The 16,408-nt window shown below is 44.9% G+C and overlaps 1 protein-coding gene across 2 annotated transcripts in view; it reads right to left on the bottom strand.

Annotated features, from left to right (window-relative positions):
• The window catches only part of DOCK11 (dedicator of cytokinesis 11), a 981,167-nt gene that overhangs the window by 683,032 nt on the left and 281,727 nt on the right, over window positions 1–16,408 (bottom strand). For both annotated transcript variants that reach the window (XM_063937505.1, XM_063937504.1), the window contains exons 11-13: window positions 9,958–10,098; window positions 5,664–5,879; window positions 1,994–2,116 (exon numbers count right to left, since the gene is read on the bottom strand). In XM_063937505.1, coding sequence (XP_063793575.1) covers window positions 1,994–2,116; window positions 5,664–5,879; window positions 9,958–10,098 — 480 coding nt within the window. The remainder of the gene's footprint in view (window positions 1–1,993; window positions 2,117–5,663; window positions 5,880–9,957; window positions 10,099–16,408) is intronic.

Genomic DNA, 16,408 nt, shown 5'->3' on the forward strand with positions numbered 1-16,408 from the left:
CACCCATGCCGACGCAATTGTCGGTCTTAACACAGCACCCGTATGAGAATAAATACACTTTAAGGTAGTTTCTTGCCTGCGATCAGCAGGGTCCTTAAGGGCCGCTGTGTCAGGAGACGGTAGCGCCACTTTCTTGGACAAGCGCGTCAGGGCCTTGTCCACAGTGGGGGGTGATTCCCAAATCTCCCTGTCCTGCTTAGGGAAAGGGTATGCCATAAAAATTCTTTTGGGGATCTGCGGTCTCTTATCCGGAGTCTCCCAAGCTTTCCCAAAGAATTCATTTAATTCATGGGATGTGGGAAAGTTAATAATCTGTTTCTTTTCCTTAAACATGCGTACCCGTGTGTGTCGGGGACCGAGGGTTCATCCACAATATGCAACACATCCCTTATTGCCACAATCATACACTGAATGGTTTTAGTCACCATAGGGTGCAATTTTACTTCGTCATAGTCGACACTGGAATCAGAATCCGTGTCGGTAGTAGTGTCTTGTGTCAAGGGTCGCTTTTGAGACCCCGACGGGCCCTGTGAGTCGGTCCAATCTGAGGATTGACCGCCTGATGTCCCCCCTAAACCAGCCTTATCAAGCCTTTTATGTAAAGAAGCCACACTTGCATTCAATGTATGCCACATGTCCATCCAATCTGGAGTCGGCACAACCGACGGGGACACACCACTCATTTGCTCCACCTCCTCCTTGGAGAAGCCTTCCGCCTCAGACATGTCGACACACACGTACCGACACCCCACACACACAGGGATTAACCTATAAGGGGACAAAACCCCAACCAGGTTCTAAGGAGAGACAGAGAAAGAGTATGCCAGCACACACCAGCGCTTAACAACACTGGAAGAAAAAAAAATATATCCAGATAGCGCTTTTTTTATATATATATATTATGCCAATTCCCAATCACTGCGTTGCCAAAGTGCCCCCCTCCTCTTTTTTCCAGCCTGTGTTCAGCAGGGGAGAGACCAGGGAGCCAGCGTTTTCCTCATGCAGCTTCTGTGGAGAAAATGGCGCTGGTTAGTGCTGAGGATCAAGCCCCGCCCACCCGACGGCGGGCTTCGGTCCCAGTGATTTTTCAATAAAATGGCGGAGGATCAGAGATTTACCGTCTCCGCAGTCTAATCCCACTGTATTTCTGCCAAAATGTGAGGTTTATTGCTGCCCAGGGCGCCCCCCCCCCCCCCGGCGCCCCCCACCCCCCCAGCGCCCTGCACCCTTCAGTGCTGCTCTGTGTGTGTGTGACTGGGTGCAATGGGGCGCAGCATTCCGCTGCGCGCCTTACCTCAGGAAGATCTGATGTCTTCTGCCGCCTATGTCTTCTCTCTCTTCTATCTTCGGCATCTGTGAGGAGGACGGCGGCGTGGCTCCGGGACGAACCCCAGGTGAGACCTGTGTTCCGACTCCCTCTGGAGCTAATGGTGTCCAGTAGCCTTAGAAGCAGTGCCCAACTTAACAAGCCAGCTCTGCTTCTCTCTCCTTAGTCCCACGATGCAGGGAGCCTGTTGCCAACAGGACTCCCTGAAAATAAAAAACCTAACAAAATTCTTTTTCCACAGAAAACTCTGGAGAGCTCTCTGCAGTGCACCCATTCTCCTCTGGGCACAAGATCTAACTGAGGTCTGGAGGAGGGGCATAGAGGGAGGAGCCAGTGCACACCCATAGTCAAAGTTCTTTTTAGGTGCCCTATCTCCTGCGGAGCCCGTCTATACCCCCCATGGTCCTTACGGAGTCCCCACCATCCTCTAGGACGTAAGAGAAAGTGGTATTAGTTACGTCCTAGTACTTTTCTCTAACTGTGAATGACGTGATCAGGCAATCAGGAAGCTATTAATTAACTGTAAAGGTAGTCATTAAATAGCAATAAATAATTAACTAGGATTAAAGTAAACAGAGTAACAAAGAAGGAAAACTTAGCTGGGATTTATGATTTTAATGATCAAAGTTCGCTCACTAACAATGCACACGTCAGAACAATGAATACCTTTGCAGGATCAGAGTTTTTGATGTATGGCTCGGCACAGTGCGTGATATTCCCCTGTAATACCTTTTCTATTCGCACTACCAGGAAGATCTCAGAATGTGGGCTTGTCACTGAAAAGATTCCCTGTACCCAAAGAAAAGAAAGCAATGAGGGATGTATAAAAGTCTACAGCAGGTGTAGGAGCAAGGAGCACTCACTTTTCACACTGAATCCCAAGACGGATTAGAATTATAACAAATGTAAACATATGATTATTTCCCTTCTGTAACTCAGCAGGAAAGGTAACAGCACAACACTGCTAATAAACTCAGTTTCTATTAAGGATATAAAACAAACAACTTCCCCTTTTTTTTAAAGTCATGCATTACAATCAGGCACAGCCTGCGTGTTGTGTGTCCCAGGGAGTTCTTATAGAGTAATACTTGTACTGCGTGCAGCTGGTACAAATGTACACCTCTAATATAGTAGACATTGCTTGTCGCAGTGACAATACACATATTGGTCATTCTGAGTTGATCACTAGCTGCTGTTGTTCGCCGCGCAGCGATCAGGCTAAAAAACTGCATTTCTGCGCATGCATATGCCCCGCAATGCGCACGCGCGACGTATGGGTACAAAGCCCGTTATCGTTGTGCACAGGTTCTAGCAAAGTTTTCAGTCGCACTGACGGCCGCAAGAAGATTAACAGAAAGGGGGCGTTTTGGGGTGTCAACTGACCGTTTTCAGGGCAGGTTTGCAAAAACGCAGGTCGTGTCTGAAAAAATGCAGGCATGGCTAGGCGTTCGCTGGGCGAGTGTATGACGTCAAATCCGGACACGAATAGGCTGAAGTTATCGCAAGTGCTCAGTGGGTTCAGAGCTACTCTGAAACTGTACAAACTGTTTTTGCAGAACTCGGCTGCAGAAGCGTTCACACTTCCGCTAAGCTAAAATACACTCCCCAGTGGGCTGCGGCATAGCGTTTGCATGGCGGCTAAAACTAGCCAGCGAGCGATCAACTCGGAATGACCCCCATAGGGTAACGTTACTAGTATCAGTTGTTTAATATTATACTCTTCATGTATCTAACTTTTATACTAAGGTAACGATCATCAGATGCTAAAGGCAATAGGAAGTAAGGTAAAGATTCACTACTGCATTGACCTATGGTAAGTCTGAGATCGTCTCCAACTAACTATCTTTACTTAGGGCCTGATTCAGCATCATACGCTGAAGTGCGGAAATCGGTATTCATTGATTTCCGCACTTCTGCGCATACGCTCAAGCGCCAGGACTTAAATTGCGATTGCAGTCTAAGCGTCGTGGGGGGTGGTAATGGGGAAGCATTGTAGCGCTTTGTGGGTGCTGACGCGGCGTGAGAGGGGGGCGGTGTGGTCTGGACAACGGAGGTGTATCCGGTCCATCTGTGGGGCGGGCCGAGGCAGCTGAGTGACATCACATGCAGCTGCTGCGATCCAAAACATGGCGGCGCGGCGACTGCAGCAGGGGACTACCCTGAAGACTTTCTGTGCTTTGCTGTTTGGCGAAGCACTCGCATTTTAGCAGCGGGAAGGACCCGGCATGCAGGGTGGCCTTGTCCTGTGCTGGGCAGCACCCCGCATGCTAGTGGAAGGAGTTGTAGTTTTGAAAATTTTTGCAAAACTACAACTCATGCTGAATTAGGCCCACACGCAGGACAGTCCTAAATGTGTACTGCTAACAGTGCCATAAGTACCAGTTAAAGGGGTGGTTGCAGTGCAGTGCGGGCCTGCCCCTGGGATATGTAGCACCTCTCAGAGTGCCATGGCCATGCCCTCTCCCCAAGAGTGAAAATGTAAACGTTGGGAGGTTCATAAATATCTGAAAACTGTCAGAAAGGGAATTTTATCTATCGCAGTATACTGTGGTCTGGTGTCATGGATAGGGTTAAAAGAATAACTGTCACATGTCCTAGGTTTTCTAGGAAAGCCTTGAAAAGAAGATACTGTAAGAGTTGCAGTACATTGAATCTGCTAACTTTGCAGATTATGCCAGTGGTTCCCAAAATGGGTGCTGTGGCACCCTGGGGTGTCTCGATGCACTTGTAGGGGTGCCCAGAGTTGGTGGTCCAGGACCAATTCAAATTATTTATGGTTAATGTAATAGGCAAAACCAGTGCTTGTGGCTTCCATTGATAAAATATGTGGACAAACAGAAGTGAATCCTGTCCATTTTCTGAATTTTTGGCCTAGGGGTGCCGTGAAATAAATTCTGAAACTCCAGTGTGCCGTGATTCAAAAAAGTTTGGGAACCACTGGACTATGCTAATGAGTAATTGCTGAGAGTTCACTGATCACACATGCACAGTACGTTCTTATTATGCATATTTGTAGAATGTTGTAATGGGGCATTAACAAGTTGTTTATGTCTTTGTTTTTTGTGCTGCCCACTTGGGGGAAACAAGGAGACGTCACGGTGTTCAGCTTCAACTATCGACAGGGCTCTATGGACCATAATCTTCTAATGATGAAAAATGAAGCTATGCATTAATAACCATTTGCTGTTAATACTGTTTCTGTCTAATCTTTTCTTCTGATACATTATATCTCCTTGGGACAAAAGAACAATATTTTGTGTAACCACAGGTAAAAACTAGCCAGTATTCACTTCACAGACTACAATAGTGAGTGTTGCTGGCCAATGAGAGCGCTCAGGTGTGAGCCAAAATAATCTGTCACGTAATTTGCCAACATCTAAACCTATACTGCCAGAAATGACAGTAAATGCCCATAAACACTTGCCCATAAAATGAGCGACGTTCCATTTTCTCGGCAAGTGTGTAAGCCGCCAGCGGCGAACGATGCACGACCACGTGGGTCGGCAACGGTCATCGCTGTCAGCAGTGCATGCAGTCAGCAGTGCATGCAAGCTTGATCTGGACTGTCATCTAGGAGCTGCATGCACGGCCGGCGGCTGCGTGACTTCACTGAGCGAAATGAGCGGTCATATCGCTCAGTATGTACCGAATGCCTTGCCCGGGAGGTGAAAAACTAGACGACATCGCTCATAGATCGACGTCGTCAAGTGTGTATGGGCCTTAAGACAGATCAGCTTTATCTCTAGTGAGTTTAATTAGTCGCTTAAACATAATAAACAGAGAATATAATAATATATTTAAAATCATGGGAAAAATTATTTCTCAGGAAACGTTTATTAGATTTTTTACCTCAAAAATGGAAACCCATTTCATACTGACTATTGTAATAATTGACAGCTAATGTTACTACTTCCTGTCTCACATCAGGCCTACCATCTCTGCCATAACTTGTATTCTCTATTTACATTGCTTACAGTTACATCTGCTTCAGAAACTCCAGTATATATTCTAAATAACTAATCTGATCTCTGCGCTTGGTTTTTGCTCATATACAAAATATAATAGGGACAAGCAAAGATTACCAGTTTGTTTACACAGACAAAGGTCCAATGTATTTAAAAGTTGTCTTCTGCCAAAATTCTAATGAATAAAGCTATTTGTTCTCCTCCAAACAGTGATGAGTTACAGTCATACTTTAATGTAGGAAAGGCACTTTGGTGCCTGAGCAAGAAGGTAAGCATACTGTACTGTAGCTGTCTTTCAACACAAAATAATATATAGCCAATAATAAATGACCGCAATGTTTCAATGTAGCACTGAACTGAAAATACTTCACCTCCTTGATGTAGTGAAAGTAAGACTCCGGGATACCATGGATAAGGTTCTCATTGGTTGACGCCCTTTTAGAATTCCCATCCGCAGCTGCATCCGGTGAAACGTTACTCAACATTTCTCTTACCGACGTAGGGTTAAGATCGACATGGAAGTCAGCAGAAATCTTGCAGTTATTTTTCACGTCAAACAGAGCTAGACTGACAAAGAATGGTTCAACCTGAAACAATATACGTATATCTTTCACACATTTGAAATATTTGTCAAGTACATGCTGTCCTGAAACCTTTGCTAAATATACTGCTTTATTGATAAGGCTTTCTTCTGTGCCTTCCAGCCATGCAATTATAGGAGCAGGCAGGATATTTTTTTTCATTGACCTTTTTGAATTGGATACAAAGAACGACTGATAATAGCTATGGGGGTAATTCCAAGTTGATCGCAGCAGGAATTTAGTTAGCAATTGGGCAAAACCATGTGCACTGCAGGGGAGGCAGATATAACATGTGCAGAGAGAGTTAGATTTGGGTGGGTTATTTTATTTCTGTGCAGGGTAAATACTGGCTGCTTTATTTTTACACTGCAATTTAGATTGCAGATTGAACACACCACACCCAAATCTAACTCTCTCTGCACATGTTAAATCTGCCTCCACTGCAGTGCACATGGTTTTGCCCAATTGCTAACTAAATTCCTGCTGCGATCAACTTGGAATTACCCCCTATATGTATAAATGCGAAAGCCCTCACTCACTCATCACTAATTCTCTTACTTCCCGATATGTTAGGAAGATTAAATTTAACATACCGTATTTGCCGGCGTATAAGACGACTTTTTCCCCCTGAAAAACATGCCTCCAAGCGGGGGGTCGTCTTATACGCCGGGGGTCGTCTTATACGCCGGGCGGGAAGTCGTCTTATACACCCGGTGCGGGAAGTCGCGAAACAGGGGCGTGGCCTAGCATAAGGGGGCATGGCCTCACGGGCGGACCCCCGTTTTCAGCAATCCAGGGGGTTAAGAAGATGATGTTGGCTGCCCCCCCCCCCACTTCCCCCGTGAAGTCCCTCTATCTCACCTGTGTGAGTGTACGGTGAGTGTACGGCGCTGCCGGCGGGTGAAGCTGTGTGAAGTCCGGCTCCTACACAGGGACAGGAGCCAGGTGCTGCACGTATTGTTACAGTGCAGCACCCGGCTCATGTCACTGAGCAGGAGCCGACATTCAGCAGTGACAGGCGGTTAGGCAGGGAGGACAGCGGGCAGCGGCAGCACTGACATGTCTCTTACAGTACAAGAGATTTGGAGTATCAAGGTATGCATAAGAAGGGGGAGGGGGGCAGCGGCTTAGGCAGGGGGGACAGCGGCAGCACTGCAGGGAAGCTGCAGGTGAGGGGGGCTTACAACTTTATGTGGTGGGTTAATACTGGTACTACAGGTATCCATAATATGGATTCAAGGGCGGACCAGACAGCTGCTAGTGACAGGGAGACGGCAGGGGTAGTCTTATATGGCGAGTACATAACAAACTCTATGTTTTGAGTGGAAATGTTGGGGGGTCGTCTTATACGCCCAGTCATCTTATACGCCGGCAAATACGGTAGGTATTCTTCAGGTGGGAAATAGGAAAACTATGCAATTAGATTTTTACTAAACCTCCCCTAAGGGGATGAAAAGAGGGTTGACATAATGACAACATTACCGATGCGTGGCTTACATTGCGTGAATGATAATGTCCAAATGGCCAATCAGATCAAAATTTGGATTGCACCTCCAGTGGGTCACAATTTAGTAACCTACAAAAATGGTCCTGTAACTTTTTACCGTATCTGCTACGTGTTGTGTGAAATGTGTATAATATATTTAATGGGAAGTGATTTATAATTATGCCATTGCTTTGAGATCCTTAGTGGTGTTCCAATGTCCCTGTCCCCGGGAGTCCACTGGTGGGGCCACAGAAATTTCCCAGGGAATGTCTAGAACGACATTTCCACTGAGGTCCTAATTCTGGACCCACAGAGTGGCAGAATCAGTAGGCCTTCTAGTAGCTCATATGAACCCATCAGAAGCAAATGTGTTAACCCTGTGAAGTACCACAGCCTATTATTTATTTATTTATTACCAGTTATTTATATAGCGCACACATATTCTGCAGCGCTTTCCAGAGTATTTGGCCATTCACATCAGTCCCTGCCCCAGTGGAGCTTACAATCTATATTCCCTACCACATGTACACGCGCACACACATTCACGCTAGGGTTCATTTTTGTTGGGATCCAATTAACCTACCAGTATATTTTTGGATTGTGGGAGGAAACCGGAGTACCCGGAGGAAACCCACGCAAGTACGGGGAGCCATGGTGGGAATCGAACCCATGACCTCAGTGCTGTGAGGCAGTAATGCTAACCATTACACCATCCGTACTGTCCAGATCAAAGATCAAAGAGCTCTACTGCCGCAGTTGCAGAACAGCAGCCTGGGATCTAGCTGCCAGCACTGGAGACTAATTTGACTTAAAGGTGGAAACTAGTGGAGCCAGGGTGGAGTGGGGACTGCTGGTTCTGGTAGTGCATGAACAAGAGGGAGAATGCCCCCATGCCATTGAGTATAATGTTACTTTAGTACAAACTTATTCCTTGGTGTTGGCAGGGATAATTTGCCCACAACTGGGAGCAGCACGTAGGTGTGCATGTGCACACTTACAGTCAGTAATACCCCTTTCATACTAGCAGAAATATCCCGGGTTATTACACATGAAGGGAGAGAAACCAGGGATTTTGATTAGTGTAAAAGGGTCCTAAAAAATCAATTTCAACCAGGGTAGTTAGCAGGGTTTAATCCATGACCTACCCAGGTCACGTTGCACTGTGAACGGGTAATCCGAGTAGATGCGACCTGGTACCAGACAGTTCACAGTATAGGACGTTACGGCACTTGGAGATGATCTCATCCCCAAGCGCCAGCACTGCACCTGTGTGCGGTAATGTCACCAACCCAGCAGTAACATGAGTCCAGCCGCCAGTCTGCGAGAGGTCTCATTCGGGTCGCATCCAGGTTGAACCTGTGTACAAAATCACAGGTGCAACCTGGTTTTGTAACCTGAAAGGGGAAAAAGTGGCTGATCTGGCTAATTGCACCCATAGGAATGGTCAGCATCAGCAGTTTACCGACAGTAAGATAAATTCATGGGGTAGTTCCATGGACTGTCATTGTGATGTGAAGCCGGCATGTTTAGATTTTTTCTATGCCAGAGCCAGAAGCCCCTAACATGGTATTGATGAGTCACTTTAAATTCAATATAAACATCCCAGTATTAATTTACTAAAAATTACATGTATAAAAGAAAAGTACAAAAGATAGACCATGCTGTGTATGTACAATGCTATATATTTTTTATAATATTTTCTCTCAAGGGAATGAAAGTGGAAACATACATAACATAAAGTTCTGTAACGAGTTGGACTATCGCAGCCGGTCCTATTATTGGGGAGTTTCTGTCTAAAGATGTCATGTGATTACATGTAAGGAGATCATCTGATGCACACATCCAATCGTGCCACACAAATCAGCAATAAACACCCTGATTCAAGGTGTTTCTAGCGGACCAATGGCGCTACATGCGCAGGGTGTTACAACCTCTTTAAAGTACATACAGGTTGAGTATCCCTTATCCAAAATGCTTGGGACCAGAGGTATTTTGGATATCGGATTTTTCCGTATTTTGGAATAATTGCATACCATAATGAGATATCATGGTGATGGGACCTAAATCTAAGCACAGAATGCATTTATGTTACATATACACCTTATACACACAGCCTGAAGGTCATTTTAGCCAATATTTTTTACAACTTTGTGCATTAAACAAAGTGTGTCTACATTCACACAATTCATTTATGTTTCATATACACCTTACACACACAGCCTGAAGGTCATTTAATACAATATTTTTAATAACTTTGTGTATTAAACAAAGTTTGTGTGCATTGAGCCATCAGAAAACCAAGATTTCACTATCTCACTCTCACTCAAAAAAGCCCGTATTTCGGAATATTCCGTATTTCGGAATATTTGGATATGGGATACTCAACCTGTATTTTAATACCCAAAGCCATAAATGTGCATAGCAACTGCTACTATTTCCTTATATATTGTAATTTTAGAGGAAGAAAACCTGTGCATATGCGCCACTATTCATGAGAGCCTATCAGCTGGCTAATAGTATTGATCATTCTACAATCACAGAGTCAGGTAATCTTAGATTATAGCAACAGCACTAGTACTTGAAAAAAGTAATACATACATTAGTCAGCGGGCCTTCACCATTTTCAGTCACATTCCCAAGTATATTAAAGCTCAATTCCTGGCAGCTAACTATGAAACGATGGCTGCTCTTCTCTTCAAATGGCCGTATGTCTGGTTCAATGCCAGAGAAATCCAACCTCTAAAAGAAATAGCAAAAAAAACAAAAACTTGTCAGTCCCATTGCAAGTGTATCAGCCAATTTTACTTTGGACACTGTACCCAGGAATAATGAATATCTTTATTATATAAAAGTTTTTCAGTCACTTTTGAAAAAGAGAATTTATGTTATGTGTGCTTGTTTTGCCAAAATCCAAATGTAGTACAGGTTGAGTATCCCATATCCAAATATTCCGAAATACATAATATTCCGAAATACGGACTTTTTTGAGTGAGAGTGAGATAGTGAAACCTTTGTTTTTTGATGGCTCAGTGTACACAAACTTTGTTTAATACACAAAGTTATTAAAAATATTGTATTACATGACCTTCAGGCTGTGTGTATAAGGTGTATATGAAACATAAATGAATTGTGTGAATGTACACACACTTTGTTTAATGCACAAAGTTAATAAAAATATTGGTTAAAATTACCTTCAGGCTGTGTGTATAAGGTGTATATGACACATAAATGTATTCTGTGCTTAGACTTAGTTCCCATCGCCATGATATCTCATTATGGTATGCAATTATTCCAAAATACGGCAAAATCCTATATCCAAAATACCTCTGGTCCCAAGCATTTTGGATAAGGGATACTCAACCTGTACTGTACTTCACTATATGCTATTACTATTCTAAAAGCATCCAGGTAATACAGATACTGTAATTAGCCAGTTATGGAAAGGACGTATGTTTCCACCAATCAGTACTGTACATAGCATTTACAACTCATGTCAGTATGGTAATGTTTCAGGAGAAGGAAGAAAGAGATAAATGAAACTTACTTAAATTGACTTTTCCCAAAACTTAAAGCAAGTAGATGCATCATAGACATATGCCATCACTGCAACTAATGTTTTACTTGTGCAAATGGATATCAGACGCACTACACGTGTCTCCAGTGGCCTCGGAACGGGGTGGGGTCAAGGGGGCAGCATGCCCCCCCTAAGTATGATGGAGGCGTAGGCGCTGCAGAGGGGGAGCGCTTACCTACGGATCCCCGTTGAGATAAAAGTCTGCCGCCGGCGCCACAGCGTGCTGCCCCCTGTACTGTCCCAGCCGGTTCATCACCGCTGATGCATTACTGGGAGGAGGCGGGGATGTCCAAGCATGGCCATGCCTCCTCCCTGTAATGCCCTCCTGATAAGTGAAGAGCCGACCAGGACCGGACAGTACATGTGGCAGCAGGATGCGGCACCGGCAGCTTTTTTACAGTAGGAGTCTCCAAGGGGAGACGGAGGTAAGCTTTCCACGCACAATAGGGGGGGGAGGGGGGGCGGTTGTTAAGATTAAGGGGGCAGCGGCAAAAAGGATATTTTGCTATGCCCCCCACCATCACAAACCATTCCTGCGCCCCTGCGTGTCTCCAATGGTCAGGGCTGCCATCAGAAATGTTGGGGCACAGGACTTACCAAACAGACAAGGTCCCCACAAAAATAAGACTTGGGCTCACCGCTGCACCCCTATGTGATGTCATACATTGTGACGTTACATACAGGTGGAGCGCTGCATATCCGCAGGAATGACTCACAGAGAGCTGATGTGCAGGGAAGGCTTGTTTTAAGAAGTCCTCCGTGCGCATCAGTCCGTGGTTGTTGCACTGCCTGGTGCAGCTCTCTAGGTACTAGTGGTAGGAGCCAGGGGTGGACCACCCTCTCTGTAAGGGCCCGGGACTTCAGTCACCGCAGTCCCCCTCTGATGGCGGCCCTGCCAATGGTTATCACCGAGTGACGCAGATCGGAACTGCATGGAGATACATGGTGTTCCTGGGCAGTGACAGGGGAGTGGATTGAGTTGATGGGCGTGTCGGGGGTATGCCGGTGTCAGGGTCTGCGTCAGAAGATGCAGTAGCCCATTACAGTAGCCCATTACTGTTGGACATTCTGAGCAACAATTGGATAGTAGCTTAAATTCACAGTAGCGGCTGCGGTGCTCCTGAATCAGACCCACAGTACAGTTACATCTCATATTTCAATACAATGAGTTAAATACGTTACAGTATAAAGTAATGAAACAAATGTTGCATGGTATTGAGAAGTTGGGCAGTTATTTGTGTCTGGCTCCCTCTGAGGACACGCTAGTAGAAAGGCCCAGCGCTAGCTACTTGCATCATGGGAGGGAGTTTATTTGAATAAAAATACTTTTATCCATTCACAAGGTTTATGCTGAGAAAGTCCGCAAGGGAAATTCAGTGGCACAGCTTACGTCCCAGGGCCCCAATGCACAATGTACCCATAATAACAGCAAATAAACCACATTTTAATAGTGCCTGCCTTCATGGGAACTCTCAGTATATAGTATTTCATACAGTCTAAACTAGCTGTGATGGTGCTTCCATGTGGGAAAGAAATCAGCTCTTTGGCAGGAAAAATATAAAGGAAACATAGTACTTGGAGTAACGCATGGCAAATGCCAATTGCTAAATATTAGGGATTAAAATGACGCAAAAATACAGGGATCCATCCAGCAAGTCAGATACATTTCTGATTGGTTGTTATGGTTTTTAGGGACTGAATCATGTCTGTAGGTAATGCATAAAAAGCAAGCGACTTTGTGTCTGTAACAAACCACGTTGCCATGCAAGGGGAGCAAATCCATTTTTTTCGGTGCATGGTAAATACTGGCAGCTTTTGCATGTAGCCTACAAATGTGAAGCAGCTTTATTTTTACACTGCAGTGCAGCACGGTTATGCCCAGTTGCGTGCTTTTTTGCTTTACTTATACCCCTTTTCCACTGCAGATACAGGAAATTGCTTGGTCTATCAACCCGGCACATTCCCGTCTCTCCGCCCCCACCCGGATAGTGAGCAGTGTCTTTACCTTTTCCATTGACCTAAATCATTCACGTGCAAAAACCCAGGGTATTATAAACATGGCCATTAGTGCAGATGTGCAGATTTGGACAATGGAGCAATGCAATCCATGCCAACAGCCCAGACACCCAAAGAAGAATGATCTTGTCTGATATGGGTGTTTTGGACATGTATTAAGGTGTGGATAGGGTGGACTGGGGTAAGGCATAAATTATCCCAACTTCCACTGAGAGAGCTGAAAGGCATGTAACGTTGATCCTGCTAATAAATAGCACTCTGTATGGGACTGCTGTCTTTGCCTTCACTTAGCTTGGAAGAAAAGCATGAGCTCTGCAGTATACTGGTTTCCAAACATGTCCGTGAACAACATGCAGCGGAGTCAGCCATTCTGTGGGCTGCCTGCATGTTACCTATCAATACAACAGGAACCACTGACATCACTGTGGCATATAGCACAGGATGTAGTTAAAACAACAATGATAATATCGACATTCATAATGCCGACACAGCGTCCACAGTTATGGGACGCTGGAGGATCACAGCTCTGACACAGAAGTCCCGATCACATGACAGCCGGGACCCGGAAGATGCTGCTCGAGCTGTCTGGAGCAGGTGAGTCACCGCGGAGACACCAGGAATGGTATGCCAACATTCAACATTTCATCACTGAATGTCGACAGTATCAACGGTGAGATTAGATCCATGTCGACAGCAGGCAGCAATTTTATGTATTTAAAACATAAACTGCTAGAAAATGACATGACAATGCTTTCACAGACCTGGGAGCATTTTGTGCCATAAACGCAGGTGCAAAATGCTCTTGTAAAAAAAAGTAGAATTTTCTGCAAGATGCACACATCTCAGGATGCGTCCAGTTCCTCAAGGGTTGCACATGTGCCGGTTTTACATGGTATATGCGCCAGCAGGAGAAAACAGAACTACATGTGTCTGTCATGTTATACACAGAGGCCAGTCTGTCTGTGTGCAGTATTTTTAACAGATATTAAGTTGCACTCACAAATGTAAAATAAATGTAAATATACACAATTACTATTGAATTTCGATGGAAAACAAACCTGTTGTTTTCCTTTTTAAAGAAATTGTGAACTTGATTTCCTGACGAAGGTTAATTACAATGCCTAATGAAGAATGGGAATAGACCATACCAGCCACACAAATAACAGGAACAGTATAAGTGGAATGGATCAAGATAAACTATTATTATTATTATTAACAGTTTCTTCTATAGCGCAGCAAGTTCCGTTGCGCTTTACAATTGGAAGCAACAGTGATAAAATACTGGGTAATAACAGACAGTAATAGAGGTAGGAGGGCCTTGCATGAACGCATATTACTGTACTCGGACAATGCTTGCCTCTTGTCCGTTCCATCTCCCTCAAGCATAATGAAGCATAAGTGCAAAATAAGCCACAATCTATATTCATGAATAAGAATATTTTGTTCAAAATATGATATAATTCAGAAGGGTCAAACCTAGGAAAGCCACAGGCTCGGAGTATCGCCATCTGCGCTAAAGAACTGTGATGTTCAGCTCGACCCATCTTCTCCAAGATCTTCAACACCTCACTGGAGACGTGCAAGTTTCCCTCCTGCTTTAAATGTTCAACAATCGTCCCGGTTCCAAAGAGCGAAGTTGCAAAAGAGCTTAAACAACTACAGGCCGATTGCACTAACATCTGTGGCAATGAAAGTGTTTGAACAGCTGGTGCTGAACCACCTGAGAGAAGCGACTAACAACCACCTAGACCCCTTGCAGTTCGCATACCGAGCTAACAGGAGTGTCGAGGACGCAGTTAACTTGGGGCTGCACTACATCCTACAGCACCTAGACCGACCAGGCTCTTATGCGAGGGTCCTATTTGTCAACTTCAGTTCAGCATTCAGCACAATCGTCCCCAGTATCCTAGAAGCCAAACTCCTCTCATTAGGGGTCCCAGAATCAACATGCTTCTGGATCGTCTACTTCCTGACAGCAAGGAAACAGGTGGTGAAAGCCGGGTCATTCACGTCTAGTGGGCGCACAATCAGCACGGGGGCCACTCAAGGATGTGTCCTGTCCCCCATGCTCTTCTCTCTATATACCAATGACTGCACCTCAGCCGAGCAATCAGTAAAAATTATAAAATTTGCAGACGACACCACCGTCATCGGCTTAAACAAGGACGAAGATGAATCTGCATACAGACGCGAAGTGGAACGGCTAACGCAGTGGTGCGGCAGGAACAACCTTGACCTAAATCCTCTCAAAACAGTCGGGATGGTGGTGGACTTCAGAAGGAAACCCCAATGCCATGCAACCACTCATAATAGCCGACAGCGTGGTTTCGTGGGTCGACTCCTTCAAATTCCTAGGTTAAAATTTTTTCAAAGAACTCAAATGGGGACCCAACATAAGCACTGTCGTAAAAAAGGACTAGCAGCGGATGTTCTTTCTGAGGCAACTCAGGAAATTCAACATCCTGCAGAAGCTGCTGCTCATCTTCTACACAGCGATCGTAGAATCTAAGTTCCTCGATCAGTCTGGTATGGAGCTGCCAATGAAAGTGACAAGACGGAGGCTGCAAAGGGTGGTGAAGACTGCTGAAAAGATTGTTGGGGCTGGCATCCCTCTCATCCAGGAGTTATACCAGTCAAGGGTCAGGAAGCGAGCGGAGAAGATTGTGGCATCACCCAGGTCACATACTGTTTAAACCGCTTCCATCAGGCAGACGCTACAGGTCCATTCCCGCGAAGTCGACCAGATCCATTAAAAGTTTCTTCCCACTAGCTGTCCACCAGCTGAACAATATATAAAAAGTCTAACATGTATAATATGTCTAATATGTCGAGTTTATCGTACAGTTGCAATGTGCAGTATGAACTCATACGTGTAATGTTTGTAATGTTTGCTACATTTTCCCCCTTTTTATGCTATGTATTCCCCCTTCATGTTGCTGCTTGGCGATGTACTGTACCTGGCCAATAAAGCTGATTCCGATAATTTGCAGAAATGTGCTTACACCTAAACATAATCTCTACTCCAGATTCAAGGTGGAAGTGCAAGATGTTGAGTAATTAACTTCATCGTTGAGAAGGCAGCGGGGAGTGATGATGTGATATGTATAATCAGGCCTTGTCATTTGCTGCGCTATGGCACCAATGTCATCCTTACTTACAAATCTAATTCTGATTTTTAAGTAAAGCAAAATACATCAAGTAACTGCACCTGGGCAAAATAATTTTGCCCTTGAAGTTCCAATGTCATACTAGTAGCAATAAGTCTGGAGCATATAACTGGCCCCAGGCTACCATATCTATGCTCTTTATTTATAATCTATGACAGCAAAGCAGGGGGTTTCAGTATGATATCCCGGCTGACAGGATGGCAGCTGTCAGGATCCCGCCAGCCATAATACCATCAGCGAACGCAGCGAGTCCCCTCGCGGGCTGCTAGACTCGCCACGCTTCGGGCCTTGT

The sequence above is a fragment of the Pseudophryne corroboree genome, chromosome 8, assembly GCF_028390025.1.
Source record: "Pseudophryne corroboree isolate aPseCor3 chromosome 8, aPseCor3.hap2, whole genome shotgun sequence".
Lineage (NCBI taxonomy): Eukaryota > Metazoa > Chordata > Amphibia > Anura > Myobatrachidae > Pseudophryne > Pseudophryne corroboree.